At 42.1% G+C, this 17,797-nt stretch overlaps 1 protein-coding gene across 4 annotated transcripts in view; it reads left to right on the top strand.

Moving 5' to 3' along the window:
- SMC6 (structural maintenance of chromosomes 6) overlaps positions 1–17,797 on the top strand; it is a 169,350-nt gene that overhangs the window by 137,825 nt on the left and 13,728 nt on the right. For all 4 annotated transcript variants that reach the window (XM_058288093.2, XM_058288094.2, XM_058288091.2 and 1 more), the window contains 2 exons: positions 3,089–3,214; positions 6,480–6,585. In XM_058288093.2, coding sequence (XP_058144076.2) covers positions 3,089–3,214; positions 6,480–6,585 — 232 coding nt within the window. The remainder of the gene's footprint in view (positions 1–3,088; positions 3,215–6,479; positions 6,586–17,797) is intronic.

Genomic DNA, 17,797 nt, shown 5'->3' with positions numbered 1-17,797 from the left:
GAGGAGGCACAAGGAACCGAACATGGGACTTCCCATGTGGGAGGTGGATGCTCAACTGCTTGAGCCACAACTACTCCCCGCTCATTTGTTTTTGCAGATTGTCTTGCTCGTTGTCTGCTTGTTGTTTTTCCTCGTTGTCTGCTCATTGTTTTTTTCTCATTGTCTGCTCATTGCTCCTTTTTACTGTCTGCTTGTTGCTTTTTTAGGAGGTACCGGAAACTGAACTCAGGACCTCCCATGTGAGAGACAGGTGCTCAACTGCTTGAGCCCCATCCTCTCCCCCCAAATGCCCTTTTGATGTTGGCATAAATATAGTAAAGAAGAAGGGACTTGGCCCAGTGGTTAGGGCGTCCGCCTACCACATGGGAGGTCCACGGTTCAAACCCCGGGCCTCCTTGACCCGTGTGGAGCTGGCCCACACGCAGTGCTGATGCATGCAGGGAGTGCCCTGCCACACAGGGGTGTCCCCCGCGTACGGGAGCCCCACGCACAAGGAGTGCGCCCTGTAAGGAGAGCCGCCCAGTGCGAAAGGAAGTGCAGCCTGCCCAGGAATGGTGCAGCACACACAGAGAGCTGACACAACAAGATGATGCAAGAAAAAGAAACACAAATTCCTGTGCCGCTGACAACAACAGAAGCAGACAAAGAAGAACACGCAGTGAATAGCACAGAGAACAAACAACTGGGGTGGGGGGAGGGGAGAGAAATAAATAAATAAATCTTCAAAAACAAAAAAACAGATCTTGGTGTAGTTTTTAATTTGCATTTCTCTTATATTGAATGAGGTTGAACATCTTTTCATGTATTAAAGGCCATTTTTTTTTCTGTGAACCTTTCATGTACTTTTTTTCATTTTTCTGTGAATCTTACTAATTACTAAGAGTTATTCATATATTTAAAGAGATCAGATTTTAAGAACTAAGTAACGAGTATTTTTTTCAGCTTGTCTTTTTTTTTTAATAGTCTATGGTGTGTTTTTACAATACCAAAATTTTTATGTAATCAGTGTTAACTTTTTCATTTATGCCTTATAGATTTTAAACTAGTTTTAAAGGTCTTCTCCACTCTAAGACTATGAAAGAACTCACTTGGCTTGTATTCTAAGTCTATGACACTTTCTATTCATGGGCCAGTAGCATACTTTTTTTTTTTACGTTGAACTATTCTTTGAGATAATTGTAGATTCAATAGACAGTTATTAAAAAGCATACTACTTTAATTACTGTGGCTTTATAATGTTTTTTCTGTTTCTAATTTATTGAAATTATCCTGTGGAAAAAAGCTACATTCAGTTTTCTGTGCAAAAAATTATTTTAATTTCATATTCCACTAAGCACACAGATAATGTTTTTCATCCTATCCGTTGTCAAATAAGATTAATAATTATAATAATAATGTAAGAAGCAGCTGGGCCCCAGATGAAATTTGAGTCCTAATGAATTTTCCCATCTGAATTAATACTGTATTGGATGGAGAAATTGCCTGGATTTGGTTGACATAAACTTACATTACATTATTATAAATACTCAAATTCATAAGGTTCTAAACATTATTGAAAGCCTATACATATATATAGTGTGTAGCCTACATATACATACACAGATATACTTTTTTTACGTTAACATACTAATTATTTTTTGTTGTTTTTTATACCAACAAGTCATCCAAAGTGTGCAGTCAGTAGTATTTGCTATAATCATATAGTTGTGTGTTCATCACTTCAGTCATTATTAGAACATTTTCATTATTTCAGTAATAATAATAAAAAGACAAGAAAATTCCACACCTCTCAATCTCTCTATGCTTGCCCCACTATACATAGCTGCTGTTTCTGGCTATTCCATTCAAACTACACATACACCTTTTTTGCTTGTCATTTGAGTGTATCTGCATGTATCATGACCCTTTATATATCAGTATTTCGGCATATATTTCCTAAGAACAAAACAATCTCTTACGCTGTATAATACAGTTTTAAAATGCAGGTTAATATACAGTCCGATTGCAATTTTGTCACTTCTCACTACCTTTCCTCCAGTAAAGAATCCAGTATTCATTTGCTTGTCTTTTCATTTTTGGGTCTTAGATTATACATATGTTGGACATCCTTTAATTATCATTTGGTCCAGCCATTTTGGATTTTTAGATTTTGTCTGCTTTTCTTGTTTCTGTTCTCTCTGTTCCTTAATGTGTTTTCTTTGCTGTCTGTTTGTCCCATACATCTTCTGGTTTTTCTGTGATTATATTTTTGTTTAACCCTGGCTTCCCCTCCTTGGGTTCTTCAGGTTCTGCCTTAATCTCTTCCTCTTGTCTGATTATCACCTTCTGTTGTTTACCTGTCTGTTCTTTGAGTTATTTTATTTTGGCTTTGAGGTATTCCTTCTGGTTCGCACTACTTGCCTCATGATTTTTTTTTTTTTTCCTAATTCATGGTGCTCAATTAGCCTTTTTGTTTGCTTTGTGGCAATATTCTTTTTAAGTGTTCTTTGTGTAAAGGAAAGTTTTTGCAGCTCTTCTGTACCTCTTCTTTTTTCCCCAAAAGTATCTATGTATGGATGCTATGCTTATGCCTTTTTATTGTTCATTTGTTTCTCAAGATTTTTGTTCCCTCACAACAGAGTGTTATTTTCCATCATTGTACTTTTGAATAGCCATGCCTCCTCTGCTTCTTTGCTTTTATCTTGTTCAGGAAGGAGGGATTCTGATAGTGACCCTGCATTCCCTTGCTTCCTCATTGGCATCTGTCACCAAGGGAAGCATTTCTTGCCGTCTACTCTGAGCCCTTCACTTTGAGAGGGTATATATTTGCTGGCATTTTCTAAGGTGTGCCTCCTCTGCCAGTGCATTTTCCTCAAATACTTTGCCTTCTTCAGGGCTTGGGCTTTTTCCTTCACAGCCTCACGAATAGTTCTTCCCACACAGACTAGCACTCTCATTCTGGGAGTGTGTTTTGACTCAAGGTTTCTGGGATCTGCTACTAACTACTCAGCCTCCTCAGCACTCCTAAATTAAATATATTTGTGATTTTACTTTTCTATATGTTCTTTTGAATGGGATTTATTTATTTAATATTTTGTTCATAAAATAGGCAGTACCAAGAAGCAAGAGAGACCTATCTTGATCTGGATAATAAAGTAAGGACTCTAAAAAGGTTTATTAAATTACTGGAAGAAATAATGACCCATAGATACAAAACATATCAGCAGTTTAGAAGGTAAGTGACTTAGAAAATTACCTTATGTATTTTTGTGTTTTCTTTGTTTTGACATTATCCCTTATAAATAATCACATTAAATTAAAAGAGCCTTCTTATGATTCATTTATTGAGGAAACTGTCAGTGCTTGCTTTGTCAGCTAGTGCTTAGCATTAATATAATCAGATTTCTGAATTTGAAGGAACCCTTGTAGTAAGCTAATTCTCTGCTAGATATCCTTTACTAGAGAACTCAAGTAAAGATGTTCAATCTCTGCTTAAATAGGTCCTTTGGATGGGAGCTCACTGATTTTAAAATAGCCTCTTTCATTCTTGGGCATTGCATCTTCTTAAGGCATATGAGTGTTTATTGGACCTGTTGAGGCAGTATCTCAGTTGATGTACCATCATCTTCTAAAATGGTGTAGCTCATTGATTGCAGAAACTCTGTTTCCTGCTGTACCTCTAGTGCCTAAATTTGTGCCTGAAATATAGTAGGAACTTGATATATTAATGAATGAATGAATGAATATAGAACCAGGGAACCTGGATAGTGTTAATATACTCAGAGATGGGCAGACTTACAGGGATAGAGTAATCCCAACTAAACAGAAACAGGACAGTTCTTTGGTAGAGATGGCTCTTTGACAGAGTAGGGTGTAAAGCATCCTAATTCCTTTCATTTTCCTCTAATTTCCCCCAGTGGCATTCTCTCAGTGACACGCATTTTAACTGTCTTTATGCTCATACTCAATCTTAAGACTATAGTGGCAACCAATTGAACAGCAGACAGCTGGGGCTCCACCCCCAACATTACGAAAGGGGAGAGGAAAGACTTTTTAAAAACCCTGACCTGGCGCTCCCCGCGCACCACTCTTCCTGCAGTACCCTGTGGTCCATGCCTTGGACCGTGTACTTTTCTCATTTTCTTGTTTCTTAATAAACTCCTTCGCCTACCATTAAAAAAAAAAAAAAAAAGACTATAGCAATACGTACGTATATACATACATATATATGTGCATATGGCTCTAATACAGAGGAACTTAGATAAAGCCATAAAGATAGGCTTTTGCACATTTTACATATTCCTTAACTAAACTATACATTAATTTTTGAAATGTCTTTCAGTTTTATAGGTATGTTACTAGGACTTAAATTAGATAATATTCATTTTTATCCTTTTGGATTTGCTTTTAAGCTTGATCAGGCGCGGAACCAGTGCAGCGTTTAATTGAGGGCTAATTTTTTTCCTACCTCTAAGTCAATACTTTTCTAAGTACTCTGTCTGATACCTTGTAAATTTTAAGGTTTTCCATTCTATCTGGTGGAAATGTGAACTATTTCTGGCTCTGTGTGAGTTTCAAGGATTATTCCCTTTGCTTCTTTCAGGTGTTTCTTTCCCCAGTCCCAGCAACTAGTGTCCTCATACACAGTGACCAGTCCTCAACCAAAGACTCAAGGAGGACTGCTTGTGGGAGCTCAGAGTCCTCTTGATGCACTTCTCTCCTCTCTAGTATTCTGCCTTGTGAAATGGGGTCTCCTTGCCCTCCCTGGACTCCCAGGTCTGTGCCCTCAAGCAGGTAGACAGCCAGACACAGCCTGGGTTTACTAATATTACTATTACATATAATAATACAGGGCAATCTTAGAGCTTATCTCAGTTTTTCTCATCTTTCAGAGATCATTGCCCTGCACACTGTCTGATATCCAGAATTTGAAAACTCTTCATATATTTTCCCCAGTTTTTTAGTTGTTTTAGGCAGAAAAGTAAGTCCAATTCCAATTATTCCATCTTTTCCAGACGCAGAAGTACAATTCCAATTCTAGTTTTTCCATCTTTTTCAGGAGCAGTACAAAAATGTTTTCCAGAACTTTTTTATTTACTACATTTTCTGCACATATAATTGTTTTACAGCTTTTTACCTTGTTATGGTTCCTCACCACTGACATGTATTATAATGTTTCTTCAATTTTCAAAGGCCAATGAGGATGATCAAATGTTATAAATCTTTTATCTTTAACCTGGAGAAACTTGCCTTTTTATGAGGACAGTCTCTTAGATGTCCAGTGAATGGGCTAAAGAGTACATATTAGTTTTGAAAGAAAGAAAAGTTAAAGCCTTTGTTATAAAGTTACTGGTAGCCAAAAGCATATATTTCCATGCTTTTAATTTAACAAAAAGTTCTGAAAACCAATTAGTTGTGGTTTATATGGCAGCAAAAAAATAAAAATAAAACAAACCTCAAGCCTGTCAGTATTTTCTAGTGTGGGGATTTAATGTAGTTTGAGGAATAAAGGAGGGAAAGGAATCAAGTGTTAGTTACTCTGAAGAAATGAATGAACATTAGACTCATTAAGGAGGACAGATGTTAAGAAAAATACCTGGTCACCTATCACCCAGATGTATTTTCTAGATATCGCTCCCCACTAAAAGGAAGTAAGGCTTCTCTGATCCCAGAGCTGGGAAGGGATGGTACAAGATAATGCTGCTTGCTATGCCAAATAATGACGTGGCTCAAAAAATACAAAACACAAAGATTGTTGGTTCATGATAAAGTGACCTAGGAGCCAGCTTGAGGGAAGTCCCGCTGACAAAGTTGGGGACAATTTGAGGATCAAAGTAAATAAGGACAGTAGTGGATGATAACCCAATGAATAAAATAGGAATCTGTGAGCCCAGACTGAAAAACAGGAAGGTAAGTAAGTAAAAAAGCAATTGAATAAGGGAAAGTCCCTCCTTAAATAGAATGCCAGCTAATAAATAGGTAAGGAATGATGGAGTTCACCTTGTGCCAGGCAATGTATAAAATAGCATTATAGGATAATAAGAGATCATCCTTATACCCTCATTGCTCACTCTGACTTTGGGGAGACAGGCAGGTGAAGGAGCAATGTATCCATTTATCTTATCCACACTAGAGTATAAGCCTTTTAAGGACAAGATTTAGATATCACATGCATTAGTGTAATGGTTTCAAATTAATTGATGGCTTATGTATTGACTTACTAATATAAATAGTTAATTAAATGTGGGATGACATCTTTATTTGTTTTATATATAGTTATTAACATAAAAGTAAATGAACTGAAAAAAATGTGGACATGTGTAAGTGAATAGATATACACAAAGGGAAAAATCTTCCAAAAATATCACTTATTAAGTGGTCAACCAATATTAACATTTTGGCATATTTTCGTCTACTCTTCTCACATGCTTAGTTCATATTGAATATACAGTTCTGTGTTTTTATCCTCTTTAACGTGCCTAATTTCTTTATTTTTCAAGATGTTTGACTTTACGATGTAAATTGTACTTCGACAATTTATTATCTCAGCGGGCCTATTGTGGAAAAATGAATTTTGACCACAAAAATGAAACTCTTACTATATCAGTAAGTATCTTAACTGCATCTTGATTGTTAGGAATATTACCTGTTTCTTTTCTTTTGATGAAACGTTAACCCATTGTCTTTGAAAGACAAAAAGAACTTAATTTTGATTATTTTTAAGTTAAGGATAACCTTTGCCAGAGTGTTGAAAATTAAATTGATATTACTGATATTATATATATTATTGTTTTGTTTAGCTTTTTTTCTTTCCCCCAGACAAGCAAACTATTGTGTTATAATTTTAATTATGAATTTCATTTTAAGTCACAAGTATTTACCTTCTCTTTGCACTCACTGATTTCTTTTTAAAATTTATGAGCATTTTAAAGTATGTGGGTCATTGTAGAAAGTCCATATTCTCTGGTCTCACTAAGCCAAAAATGGTTATCTCAAAGAATGTGCCACTCTATGTAATTGTGTCTAGATATGGCCTTTTTTGGATAAAGAAAGTTAATACATCCAACTTTGTAGAGTCTGTAGCAATGGACTTTTTTATAATCACATGCATTTAAAAGAGGGAATGGGGATATATGACATTAAAAATTGGGTAGTGAGGAGGTCCAGAGCAGGTAAGCTACTCTGAATTATCTGGGGCAAAATTTTCAAGTAATTTGTTTACCTACTCTCCGTTGATAAAAATTTTACCCTTCCATTTTAATACTTAGAATAAATGTTAGTTGTTTGGAACATTTAGCTACTTGGAAACACTGCATTTTAATCAAAGTAGAAAAAATTTACCTTCCCTTTATTTAAATTTCTGCCAATAAATCATTGGTTAGCACTTCCCCACCCACCATTTAAAGGCACCAAATAATTATTAAAGATACAGATTTGAATGTATTGGGAGAAATTCTGCTGATAGGAATATGTGTTGCAGCAGTGCAGTGTTCTCATTGAAAACTACACTAAAGCCAGATAAATTTAAAAAGTCCTATTTTTAAAGAAACTAGAAAGCAGTAGTGGCCATAAGGAGTAGATGAATTGATATCCCCGGGAATGGGGAGAGCCTTTACAAGATAAGCTGACAATTGTTGGATGTTTTCTTTCCTGGAGGCATTTGGCAATTCTGGGATTAGTAGTCAAGGACTGGCAAGAGATGAAAAACTTGGTAAGTTCCAGGCATGTGGCTGATTTTCCAACTATTCATTTGCTGAGTTCTTGGTGACCCAAGGAAATGGATGAATGAAAGTGGATTTAATTTTATTAAAATTGCAACTCAGCCCAACCCAGTTTACTCCTGAGCAACTGATAGCTGTGCCATTCCCCCAACCTAATGAGAGAAAATAGACCCCTCTTTGGTGAAATACTGTATCCTCTGGAGACTTGTTTGTTTTTTTATACAAAATGTACAAAATGATGAGCATGAAAAAGATGGAGTGCTTTCTGTCTAGGATTAGGAAAAGCCACAATATTCATACCCACCATTTCTCTTCAACCTTGTACTGGAGGTTCTAGCCAGTGCAGTAAGTCAAGAAAAAGAACTGAAAAAGGCCTGGAGATTAGAAGAAATAAGTAAAGATCTCTTTATTTGCAAACAACATGAATAGGGAAAATCTGATGGAATCCAAAAAAGACTGCCAGAACTAGTAAGTGAATTTAAGGTTGTCTGACACAAACAATATACAAATATTAATTGTGTATATTGTAAATTAAATTATATATTAGCAAAAAACAATCAGAAATTGAAATTTTAAATAATAAATCATTTGTAATAGAACCTAAAATGTAAAACAGGAATATTCTAATAAAAGACGAGCAAGGCCTGTACACTGAAAACTATAAAACATTGCTAAGAAATTAAAGATCTGAATGGAGAGATGTATTGTGCTTGTGTCTTGGAAGACTTAATATTTTTAAGATTTTAATCCTTGCCAGTTTGAGCTATAGATTCAGCACAATCACCCATCAGAATGCCAGCTGATGTTTCTAGCTGTCAGTGAGCCAATGCTAAAATTCATATGGAAATACAAAGGCCTAAAATAGCCTAAACAACTTTGGAAAGAAATAACTAAGTTGAAAGACTTAACTGACTATAAAAATTTAATACACAGCTATATAATAAAGACAGTATGCCGTTGTATTAATGCTAGACAAATAGGTCAGTGGACCAAGATACAGATTACAAAGGAGACTGAGAAAATTTGGAGATAATGGCATTCCTTATTATGAGTTGTGGTTTCATGGGTGTATACCTTTGCCCAAACTAATCAAATTTTATACTTTAAATATATGCAATTTATTGTATTTTGTTTATATCTCAAAGCTGTAAAACTGACCAGACATAGGAAGAATAGATAAATATGACTAGAAAAAGTAGGCAATGGAAGCAGACCATAGATGATACAGTTATAAGAGATAGCAGACTAGTATTTTAAACATCATTACTATGTTAAAGAAAATAGAATTGATAGAATTGATTTTGAAAAATGTAGAGTTTCCACAGAGAATTAGAATTACAAGAAATTAAGGACTCATTGAATGGATTTAACACAAGACTGAAATAGAAAAAGACAAAATTGATGACCTTGAAGCAGGTTACAAAGAAAATATCCAAATTGAACAATATTTTAAAAGACAGTGAAAAACACTGAACAGAGCTTAAGAGATGGGAAGGACATGATCAGGTCTAACATAAGTGGAATTGGTGTCCTGATAGGATAGAAAAAAGAAAGCTGAAAAAATATTTGAAGAGATTATGGTTTCACATTTTCAAAACTGCAATACATCCACCCAGATTCTGGAATCTCAGCAACCCTAAAGGAATAAGTACAAAGAAAACCATTTCCTCACTTAGGTAGCTAGGGGGCTGAAAGATAAAGAATCTTGCAAGTAGCCAGAGGAAAAAATATACATTACTTTCCAAGGAGCAACAATAAACTGAAGGCAGACTTTTAAACAAGTCATGAAAGGCTAAGTGTCAGGTACAGACTTTAAAGTGTCAAAAGGAATTTTTAAAAATTATTCAAAAACTATAATTTTATACCTACTGTTGGAAATTGAGGCACGGTGGTCTCGCAAGGAGATGTGCTGTTTCCTTGGCTATGCTTGTAACCTAAGGAATGCAGTAATTAAGAGTTCAGGGGCAAACAGGAGGAAGCTGTGAAAGGCTGAAAGAAAAGATGAGCAGATAACATTTTTGTAGTAAATAGAACACGTAGACTTTGTACCTTGAGATACGTTTTTTGAATTCCTTAGACTATGAGTAATGCTGATAGTTAACTGCATGTTGCTGCTTGTTCTCACGTAGACTGGGGTGTATATATAGAGCCCCTTGTGAACGAGTTGTTCTCAAACAGAAGCTGAAAAAAGTGTTCTGTAATATACTTGTCCCACAAGAAATACTGAAGAAATTCTTTAGATGAAAGAAAAACTATTCTAGATGGAAACATGGAACTACTGGAAGGAACAGAGCAGTACAAAAAGTAAATATCTGGGTAAATAAATGAAATAGCTTTGATTGTCTAAAGTAACAAAATAGTGTCTTAGAGGGAGTTTATAAGTTATAAAATATTTGACAACAATAGCACAAAAAAGGTATAGGTGTATGTGAAGTTTAACTATTGTATAACATTCTTGGTTGTTCAGGAAATAATACCAATACTAATTTAAGATAGACTAATACATCACAGGTGTATATTGCAATCTCTAGAGTAACCACTGAAAGAATTATAAAAGACTGTATAATTAAAAAACTAGTATGGGGAGCAGATGTAGCTCAAGCAGTTGAGTGCCTGCCTCCCACATGGGAGGTCCTAGATTCAGTTCCCAGTGCCTCCTTAAAACAAAAAATAAAATATGCACTAAAGTGTACTTCTTGGTGTTCTACTATAGATGTACTGTGATTCTAGCTATGGAAGAAATTGTGTCATTAATGTGGAGACAGTTACCACTGGAGGTGCTGAAGTCAGGGAGAGGGACAAAGAGGTAATATGGGGGCAATTTCAGGACTTGGAATTGTCCTGAGTGACATTGCAATGACATATATGTGTTGTTACATATACGGCCATAACCTACACAATTGAGTGGGAGAGAGTATACACCACAAGTAAACTATAATCCATGATTAGTGGCAATGTTCCAAAATGTGCTCATCAGTTACAATGACTATACCACACTAATGAAAGAAGTTGTTAGTGTGCGGAATGGGGGAGGTGTGGGTGTGGGCTCGCTGGCAGTGATTAGCGGCCCACGAGGTCCGGGCAGCCTTCCACGGCTCGGCGGGAAGCCCCTAGGCCAGCGCGTAGGCCTAGGTTCTCCAGGCGTGGGGGACGCGCGGTAAAAACCACGGAGACAGCCTGAGCGCAGGAACAAGTCTGCTTTATTGCGGAAATACACTTGGTTATATAGGGTTGGTTAGAGGGAGGGGCAGGAGCTGGGGCGGGTTAACTACGGGGCGGTAGTGGATAGGCGGAGTTGTGCAGGCGGCTATGAGGTAGGCAGTAGCCAGGGAAGAAGGCAGATTATATATTGGCAACGTGGGCGGGACTGGCGGGAAGGACAGCAACTGCTGGAGGAAGGAGATAACAAAGGCTGGGGGAAGGGATGCAGCAACAATTGCTCCTTCTGTTTTATAAGGGAGAGTAGATGAAAACAGAGTATCTCTGGGGAGGACGAGGGGTGAGGGGGCAGAATTGACTGGCTAAGGGCAAATGACATAGCATTTGATCAGGATGCATGTATAGCCCTTAGAGTCGGTACGTGCTAGTGCTAAATGAAATATCTAACCTGATGTTGCTTTTTTGGGGTGGATAGCACTGTGGCTAACTTAACTGCAAAATTTCTCTGATGTATAGCAATAAAGGGGGGCGGGGGGGTGCACCCAAGCCCTTTACGCCGAGGGAAACAAACCCGTGCCGGCGGCTACGGTCAGGGAGTTCTACAGTAAGCAGCTTACAGGCAGGAAGTACGGTGGGAAGGGGGGCGAGGACATGGTCGAGATTGAGGAATGGAATCAGAAGCAACGAGACGTTGGTAATGAATTTGGACAAATGAGGAGAATACACTGTCAGCATGATCTTTGGCAAGGCGGATGATTTGTCGAATGGCCCAGGGACCGACGGTGAGGCCCAGGACAATGAGCAGAACTGGGGTTAGTAACGGGAGGAGATAGGGGAGGAGGGGCTGCAGGAAGCCCCAGGAACCAGCAGTTTGGGCTCGTTCAAGTCGGCGTTGGTTGAGACCTTTTTCAAGTTCTTTTAAGCTAGAGTCTACTAAGCCGGTATAGTTAGCATAAACGCAGCATTCTTCTCCTAGAGCAGCACATAGGCCACTTTCTTTAAGGAGGAGGAGGTCAAGGCCTCGGCGGTTTTGCAGGACAACTTCAGAGAGAGAATTAAGAGAGTCTTTAAGGTATTTGACTGCATCACGGAGGTAGATGATATCAGAGTCTACTGCTTGTCTGAGGTTTTGGAGGGCAGATGCTTGTGTAGCTAGAGCTGCAACACCAGTGGCAGCTCCAGCTGCAGCTAGGAGGGAAGTGACAGTGAGTACAGCAGTAATAGGTTCGCGTTTGTGGAGGTAAATAGCTTCTTGCGTGTGATCAAAGGCTTCAAAGAAATGTAGAGGAGTGTGATAAATGACTCGAGGTGTGAGGAGGATAAGAGCACATGTTTCTTTGGTCTTGCTAAGTGTGGCAACAGATAAGCATGGAGTAAGTCTGGTGGAAGAGCAAAGCCATAGGGTAGTGTTTAGAGGAATTAAGTATTTGGTAGAGATATTTTGGGAGGTATAGTTGGCACAGGCTGTAAGGCTGGGAGTGCGAGAAGAACGGGGGTGAATGCATAAACCTTTGGAAGAGATGTGCGTAAAAGTGAGTGGGACATGAGTAGATTGATTCCAATTGCAGGAAGAGGGGGAATCGTCGGTGGAGGAAGTAAAGAGTGGTGAAGGAATAGCAAGTGGATCATAGAGGGGGAGGCTGGGGGAAAGACACAACCAGCAAGAGCGAGTGAGGTTGGGGTGGGAGGCGTTGAGAGAGAAATAGGAGGCGTTTAGGAGTTTGAAGTAGGGACTAGAGGAGATGAGAGGATGTGGTTGTAAATCTGAAGCAGGGGGGGAAGTGGACCTAGTAGAAGGAACGAAGGCGGTCGAGGTGGAAGAGATTTTGAGGGGAGTAGATGAGGACGGAAGAAGGTGAACAGTGGGTGGGGGAGGAGGGTTAAGGATGTGGTTGGGACCAATAGCAGAGAGTGGGGCGGAGACAGGTCTTTTCATTATAATAAAAAAGGCACCAGGGTCATACTCGGTCATATACAGACGGATCCCCCAAGTGCGGCCTGTGAACCACTGATCTGAATTAGGGTCTTTGACAGAAAGTGTGACGCGGTCCCATCGATTTCCATACTTGAGAGTGAGATATGGGTCTTTGTCTTTTGGGGTTGTAGACAGGCCATAGGCTATGGTTTCACAGCCCCAGGATGGGCAGTAGTAATGTGTCGGATCATGACAGCCTCTCACTGAAGGGGGGCATATATAGTAACCGGAAAGAGTTTTCCCGTAGGGGCCAGTAAGGCCACTGCTAGGGGTGCCTGAGCACTTGGGTCGGGGTGGCAACTTATTACTGATGTATCCCATGTTAAATGTATTTATAACAGAGCTTGAGATTTTAGTATCTGTGTGATCGTATCCAGCTAGCCGGCAAACGTGCAGCGTGAAGGAGGGGGCTCCAGCAGTCACGTTGAAGGCGAGAAGTTTTTCAAACTGCCAGAGGCTGAGGGTCCAATTGAAGGGCTGGTGATTCAGGTTGGCTGTAGCAGAGGAGGCTAGAGACAGCATGAGGATAAGGAGATGAATGAGACGGGGGAGGGTGGAGGGGCAGGAGGCAGGGGTCTGGATAGAGCGGGCTTGTCTGAGGAGTTGAAGAATTTGGCGTTCGATGGGGTCATCATCTTCAAGAGAAAGTCGGCTTAGACGGCGGGCAAAGAAGCGTTGTCGACGTCGTTCGCGGCGAGAGAGAGCTGGTGTGGTCCCCATGGGCGACGGTGTTGGGGTAGTAGGCTCAAATGAATGTACTTGGGGGCGCATAGTGGTCATGGGAGAAGGACTACAAGAGAGATGAGGATAGCAATTAGAAGCAACCAGACAATAGCGAGGAGAAGACGTTGACGAAGGTTCCAGTCTGTTGGGGCTGTGGCTGCGAGACAGACAGCTGAAAAGATTGTTAGAAAAATGAAAATTGCAAGAAAAAAGCAAAGTAAGAGTGGGTGGGAGGGGAGCTTGAGGAGCATTTGCACGGTGAGTTCCCTTTATTGATAGGTTATAAGGCACGTTTTGGTGAAGGTCAGGCACTTGTCAACGGCGGGTTGCGGAGGTAGCAGAGGCTTCTCTTGTGCAGAGTTGGGTCTTTGGAAAGATCTGGAATGACAAAAAGGAAAAAAGAGCCCCCATAGAGGAGGGGCAATCAGCAGAAAGAAACTTAGAGAGAGCACTTATTGGAATAGAAACATTTTTAGGAGGGGGCTTGGCCGATGTCTCAATCATTGCCATTAGCATTGTGTTCTGGTATCAAAGGACGTGGGATGTCTTCGGGGTCTGGCGCTAGTGGGCGCGGGATATCATCTAGGTCAAGCTGCTGTGTTGCAGGCCGGATGTACCTTCCTGGGACCCAAAGAGGCTGTCGTTCTGTTTCTGGGAAAATACAGGCGAACCCTCTTCCTTGTGCTAGCAGAGGGGCAGGTTCTTCTTGCCAGCGATTGGAAGCTGGGTCTTTCCAGTAGACCACAGGAGTTTGGGAAGGCGGCCACATAGGTCCCCAATGCTTATGCGTGGGAGAGAGTCCTTGACTATCAAAAGTTAGGAGATTGTGATGGATGAGACAAGCTGTTACAACATCTGCTGGAGCTTTGTGGGGGGAAGAGGCTTTCTCTTTTTGAATGAGTAGCTTGAGCTGTTGATGAGTGCGTTCGACAATTCCTTGTCCTTGTGGGTTATACGGAATGCCGAAGTGATGTGTGATGTGATACATTTGCACAAAGTTGGCAAAGGAAGCACTGCGGTATGCTGGCCCGTTATCTGTTTTGAGGTCCCACGGGACTCCCATGAACAGAATGGCTTGGCGAAGAGCCTTGATGCAATGTTTGGCACTCTCCCCTGCGAGGGGCACCGCGTAGCACAGATGGGAAAAGGTGTCAATGGCTACGTGAAGATACTTGAAGCGGCCGAAGGCGCTGACATGAGTGACATCTAGTTGCCACCGCGAGTTAGGTCGGAGGCCGCGAGGGTTGACACCTCGGGGTTGCAGGGGCCCCAGAGGGAGGAGAGGGGCGCACACGCGGCACGAGCGCACTAGGTGCTTGCAGGTTTCAGCGGGTAATTCTGGATAGAGCTTGCGAATTGTCCGCGCTGAGTAATGAAACCGCGAGTGCAGCAACTTAGCGTGGTTGATGGGGTCTCCAAGCAGATTTTCATCCACAACATAATCTTTGCAGGCTAAAGGAAATACTCTAAAGCTTGACACCGCCGCATCGGCAAGGTTGTTGCCGTGGGCAAGGGGCCCCGGAAGGTTGGAATGACTTCGCAAATGTGTGATGAACCAGGGCTGCTGTCTCGTTTCAAGTAAGCGCTGCATGAAGGCAAGTGCTCGGTCAATGTTTGAATCGCCTGGCAAAAAGGTGGCAAGTGGCAGGCTGCGACAAACTTGTAGTGTGTATAGGCTGTCTGTAAAGATATTGAGAGGCTGGCTTGGGTGGAGATTGAGGACCGCTGCGACCGCTAGGAGCTCGCCTACTTGAACAGAGAAGTCATTGGCGAATACTAAGTGCTGGGGCTCAGGTTTTCCAGGAGTGTAGATAACGGCTGCAAACGCTGTTTTTGAGGCGTCTGTGAAGGCAGTGATGGCTGATGGAATGGGGTTCCGCGCAGGCAACGGGCGGAACGGGTTAGAGAATGCTAACTGAGACACCCCTTGCAGCAAACGGTGATGAGGGTAGTGATTATCAAAGGAGCCGCGAAAGAGCTCTACTAAGCTCTGCATCTGGGTATTGTTCATAATAAGGGAAGAAACTTCTTTGGCATCAAGAGGCCAAATAATAGTGTGCGGTGGGATACCATACGTTTGTATGGAAAGGAAGACTAAGTCAGTGGCCAACGCAATCCAGGCCCTTAGGAAAGGGCAGATTTTTGGGAGTTTGCTCTTTGACGTGTGCAGAAAAAGAAGAGGACCATCTTGCCACAGGAGACCTGTCGGGGTGACCGGCGTCGGTAGAACCAGGGCAAAGATTGGAAGATCTGGAGAGAATCGCTCGAGGCGGCATTGCTGAAGCGCATCACTGACTTGTTGGACGGCTTCTTGCGCAGCGCGGGTGATGGTGATCTTTTGCCGGACTGCAGCAGGTGGGCTATCTTTGGTTTGCAGAAGCTCGAAGAGAGGCTGCATTTGTGCTGTCGTGATGGGAAGAGCTGATCGAAGCCAATTGATTTGCCCACAAAGTTGCTGAAGTTCAGTCAGTGTCATAGTGGGAGAGATGTGCAGCTGAGGGCTTGACGGTTGTATGAAGTGATGGAAATGAAAACCCAAGAATTGAAAAGGAGGTTTGAGGTTTATTTTGTCTGACTGTACGGTAAGCCCGAGACTTGAGAGGTTGGTCATCACTGCAGAAAGCAGGTCATTGAGAAGGGTGCTAGAACTCGCTGCTAAGAGAAGATCGTCCATATAATGGATGATGTATGTTTCTTCAGGCTGGAAATGAGAGCGCAGCGGCTCGAGGGCACAGTTGACATAAAGCTGGCACATGGTGGGGCTATTCCGCATACCTTGTGGTAGCACTCTCCACTGGAATCGGCGTGCTGCGCCCTGGTTGTTAGTGCGTGGGACTGTAAATGCAAATCGTGGGCAGTCCCGCGGGTGAAGAGGAATGGAGAAAAAACAGTCCTTGATGTCGATGGTCGCCGCATGAAAATGCTGGGGGACTGCAGTAGGATGGGGGCAGCCTGGCTGGGGTGACCCCATCGGCTTGATGTGCTTGTTGATTTCTCGAAGGTCGTGGAGAAGGCGGAACTTGCTAGTGTTTTTTTTGTTAATGACAAAGATTGGTGAGTTGTAGGGACTGGTGGACGGCTCAATGTGCCCCGCTTGTAGTTGTTCCTCGACGAGGGCAGAGAGAGCCTGTAACTTGTGCACGGGCAAGGGCCACTGCTCGACCCAGATGGGCTCCTCTGTGTCCCATTCCAGAGGGATAGGGTCAGGTCTTGAGACAGGAGCAGTGGCCCCTAGAAGGGGGGGGGCAGCGCGGCTGAGAAGGCTTCTGTGGTGATTCGAGCTTTTAGCTGGCTGAGGACATCTCGTCCCCACAGGATGGTTTGAACTGAAGAAAGGACGAGTGGACGAATTTGGCCTTCGTGACCTTCTCGATCGTTCCAATGCAAAGGCTGTGATGTCTTCCAGGAGGTAGCAGCTCCCGTGGCGCCAATGACTTGAGGGCCGGTTTCGAGGGGCCAGTGGTTGAAGGCAGCGATTTCAAAGGGAATACAAGAGATTTCAGCACCAGAGTCTAAGAGCCCTTCAAGCCACTGCCCGTTGATTTTGAGCTCGAGGGAAGGTTTCTGGTGACGTGTGATAGGCATTGTCCACATTAGGGCTTTGGAGCTCTCTTGAAGGCCTCTTGGGAGAGGGGCTGAGGCCTGCCCCGTTGGAAGTTTAAAGGCTGTTGCGAGGAACGGCAATCGGGAGCCCAATGGTACCCTTTTCCACAGCGCGGGCATGGTGTGGGGGGGCCTCTCGGTCGGCGCAGTGCCTCGGCAGGGCGGGGAGCCGCTTGTTGAGGGCACTCGCGGATGAAATGACCAGGTTGACCGCATCGAAAGCAGGCAGAAGCAGAGGCAGAGGACACAGCCATGGCGGAGGCGAAGGCAGTAGTAAGCGCTTTAGTTTGAGGGTCAATATCTCGGCAGGCTAAGACCCACTCGTGTATCTGCTTGTCGCGAAGAGAGAGGATGACAGTCCGGAAGGGTGCGAGGCATCCGTCGAGAATAAGCTCTTTTGCTAACATAAATTGGGCGTCTTCATTGGTGATTTTCCGCTGACAGGCTTCTAGAACGCGTGCGACAAACGCAGGAAAGGTCTCTTGTGGGTCTTGAAGCATTTGCGCAAATTTGGTAGATTGCTTGGAGGAGACTAGCGAAAATGACCGCTGGACAAGGTTCTTTGCTCGTTGCCAAAACCCTGGATCTATATTGACATAAGACTGAGGATTAGCAAAGCCGTTGATTCCGGTGTAGG

The sequence above is a fragment of the Dasypus novemcinctus genome, chromosome 25 (assembly GCF_030445035.2).
Source record: "Dasypus novemcinctus isolate mDasNov1 chromosome 25, mDasNov1.1.hap2, whole genome shotgun sequence".
Lineage (NCBI taxonomy): Eukaryota > Metazoa > Chordata > Mammalia > Cingulata > Dasypodidae > Dasypus > Dasypus novemcinctus.
Note: the sequence above shows the minus strand (reverse complement) of the source record. Positions and strands in the feature narration are given on the sequence as shown.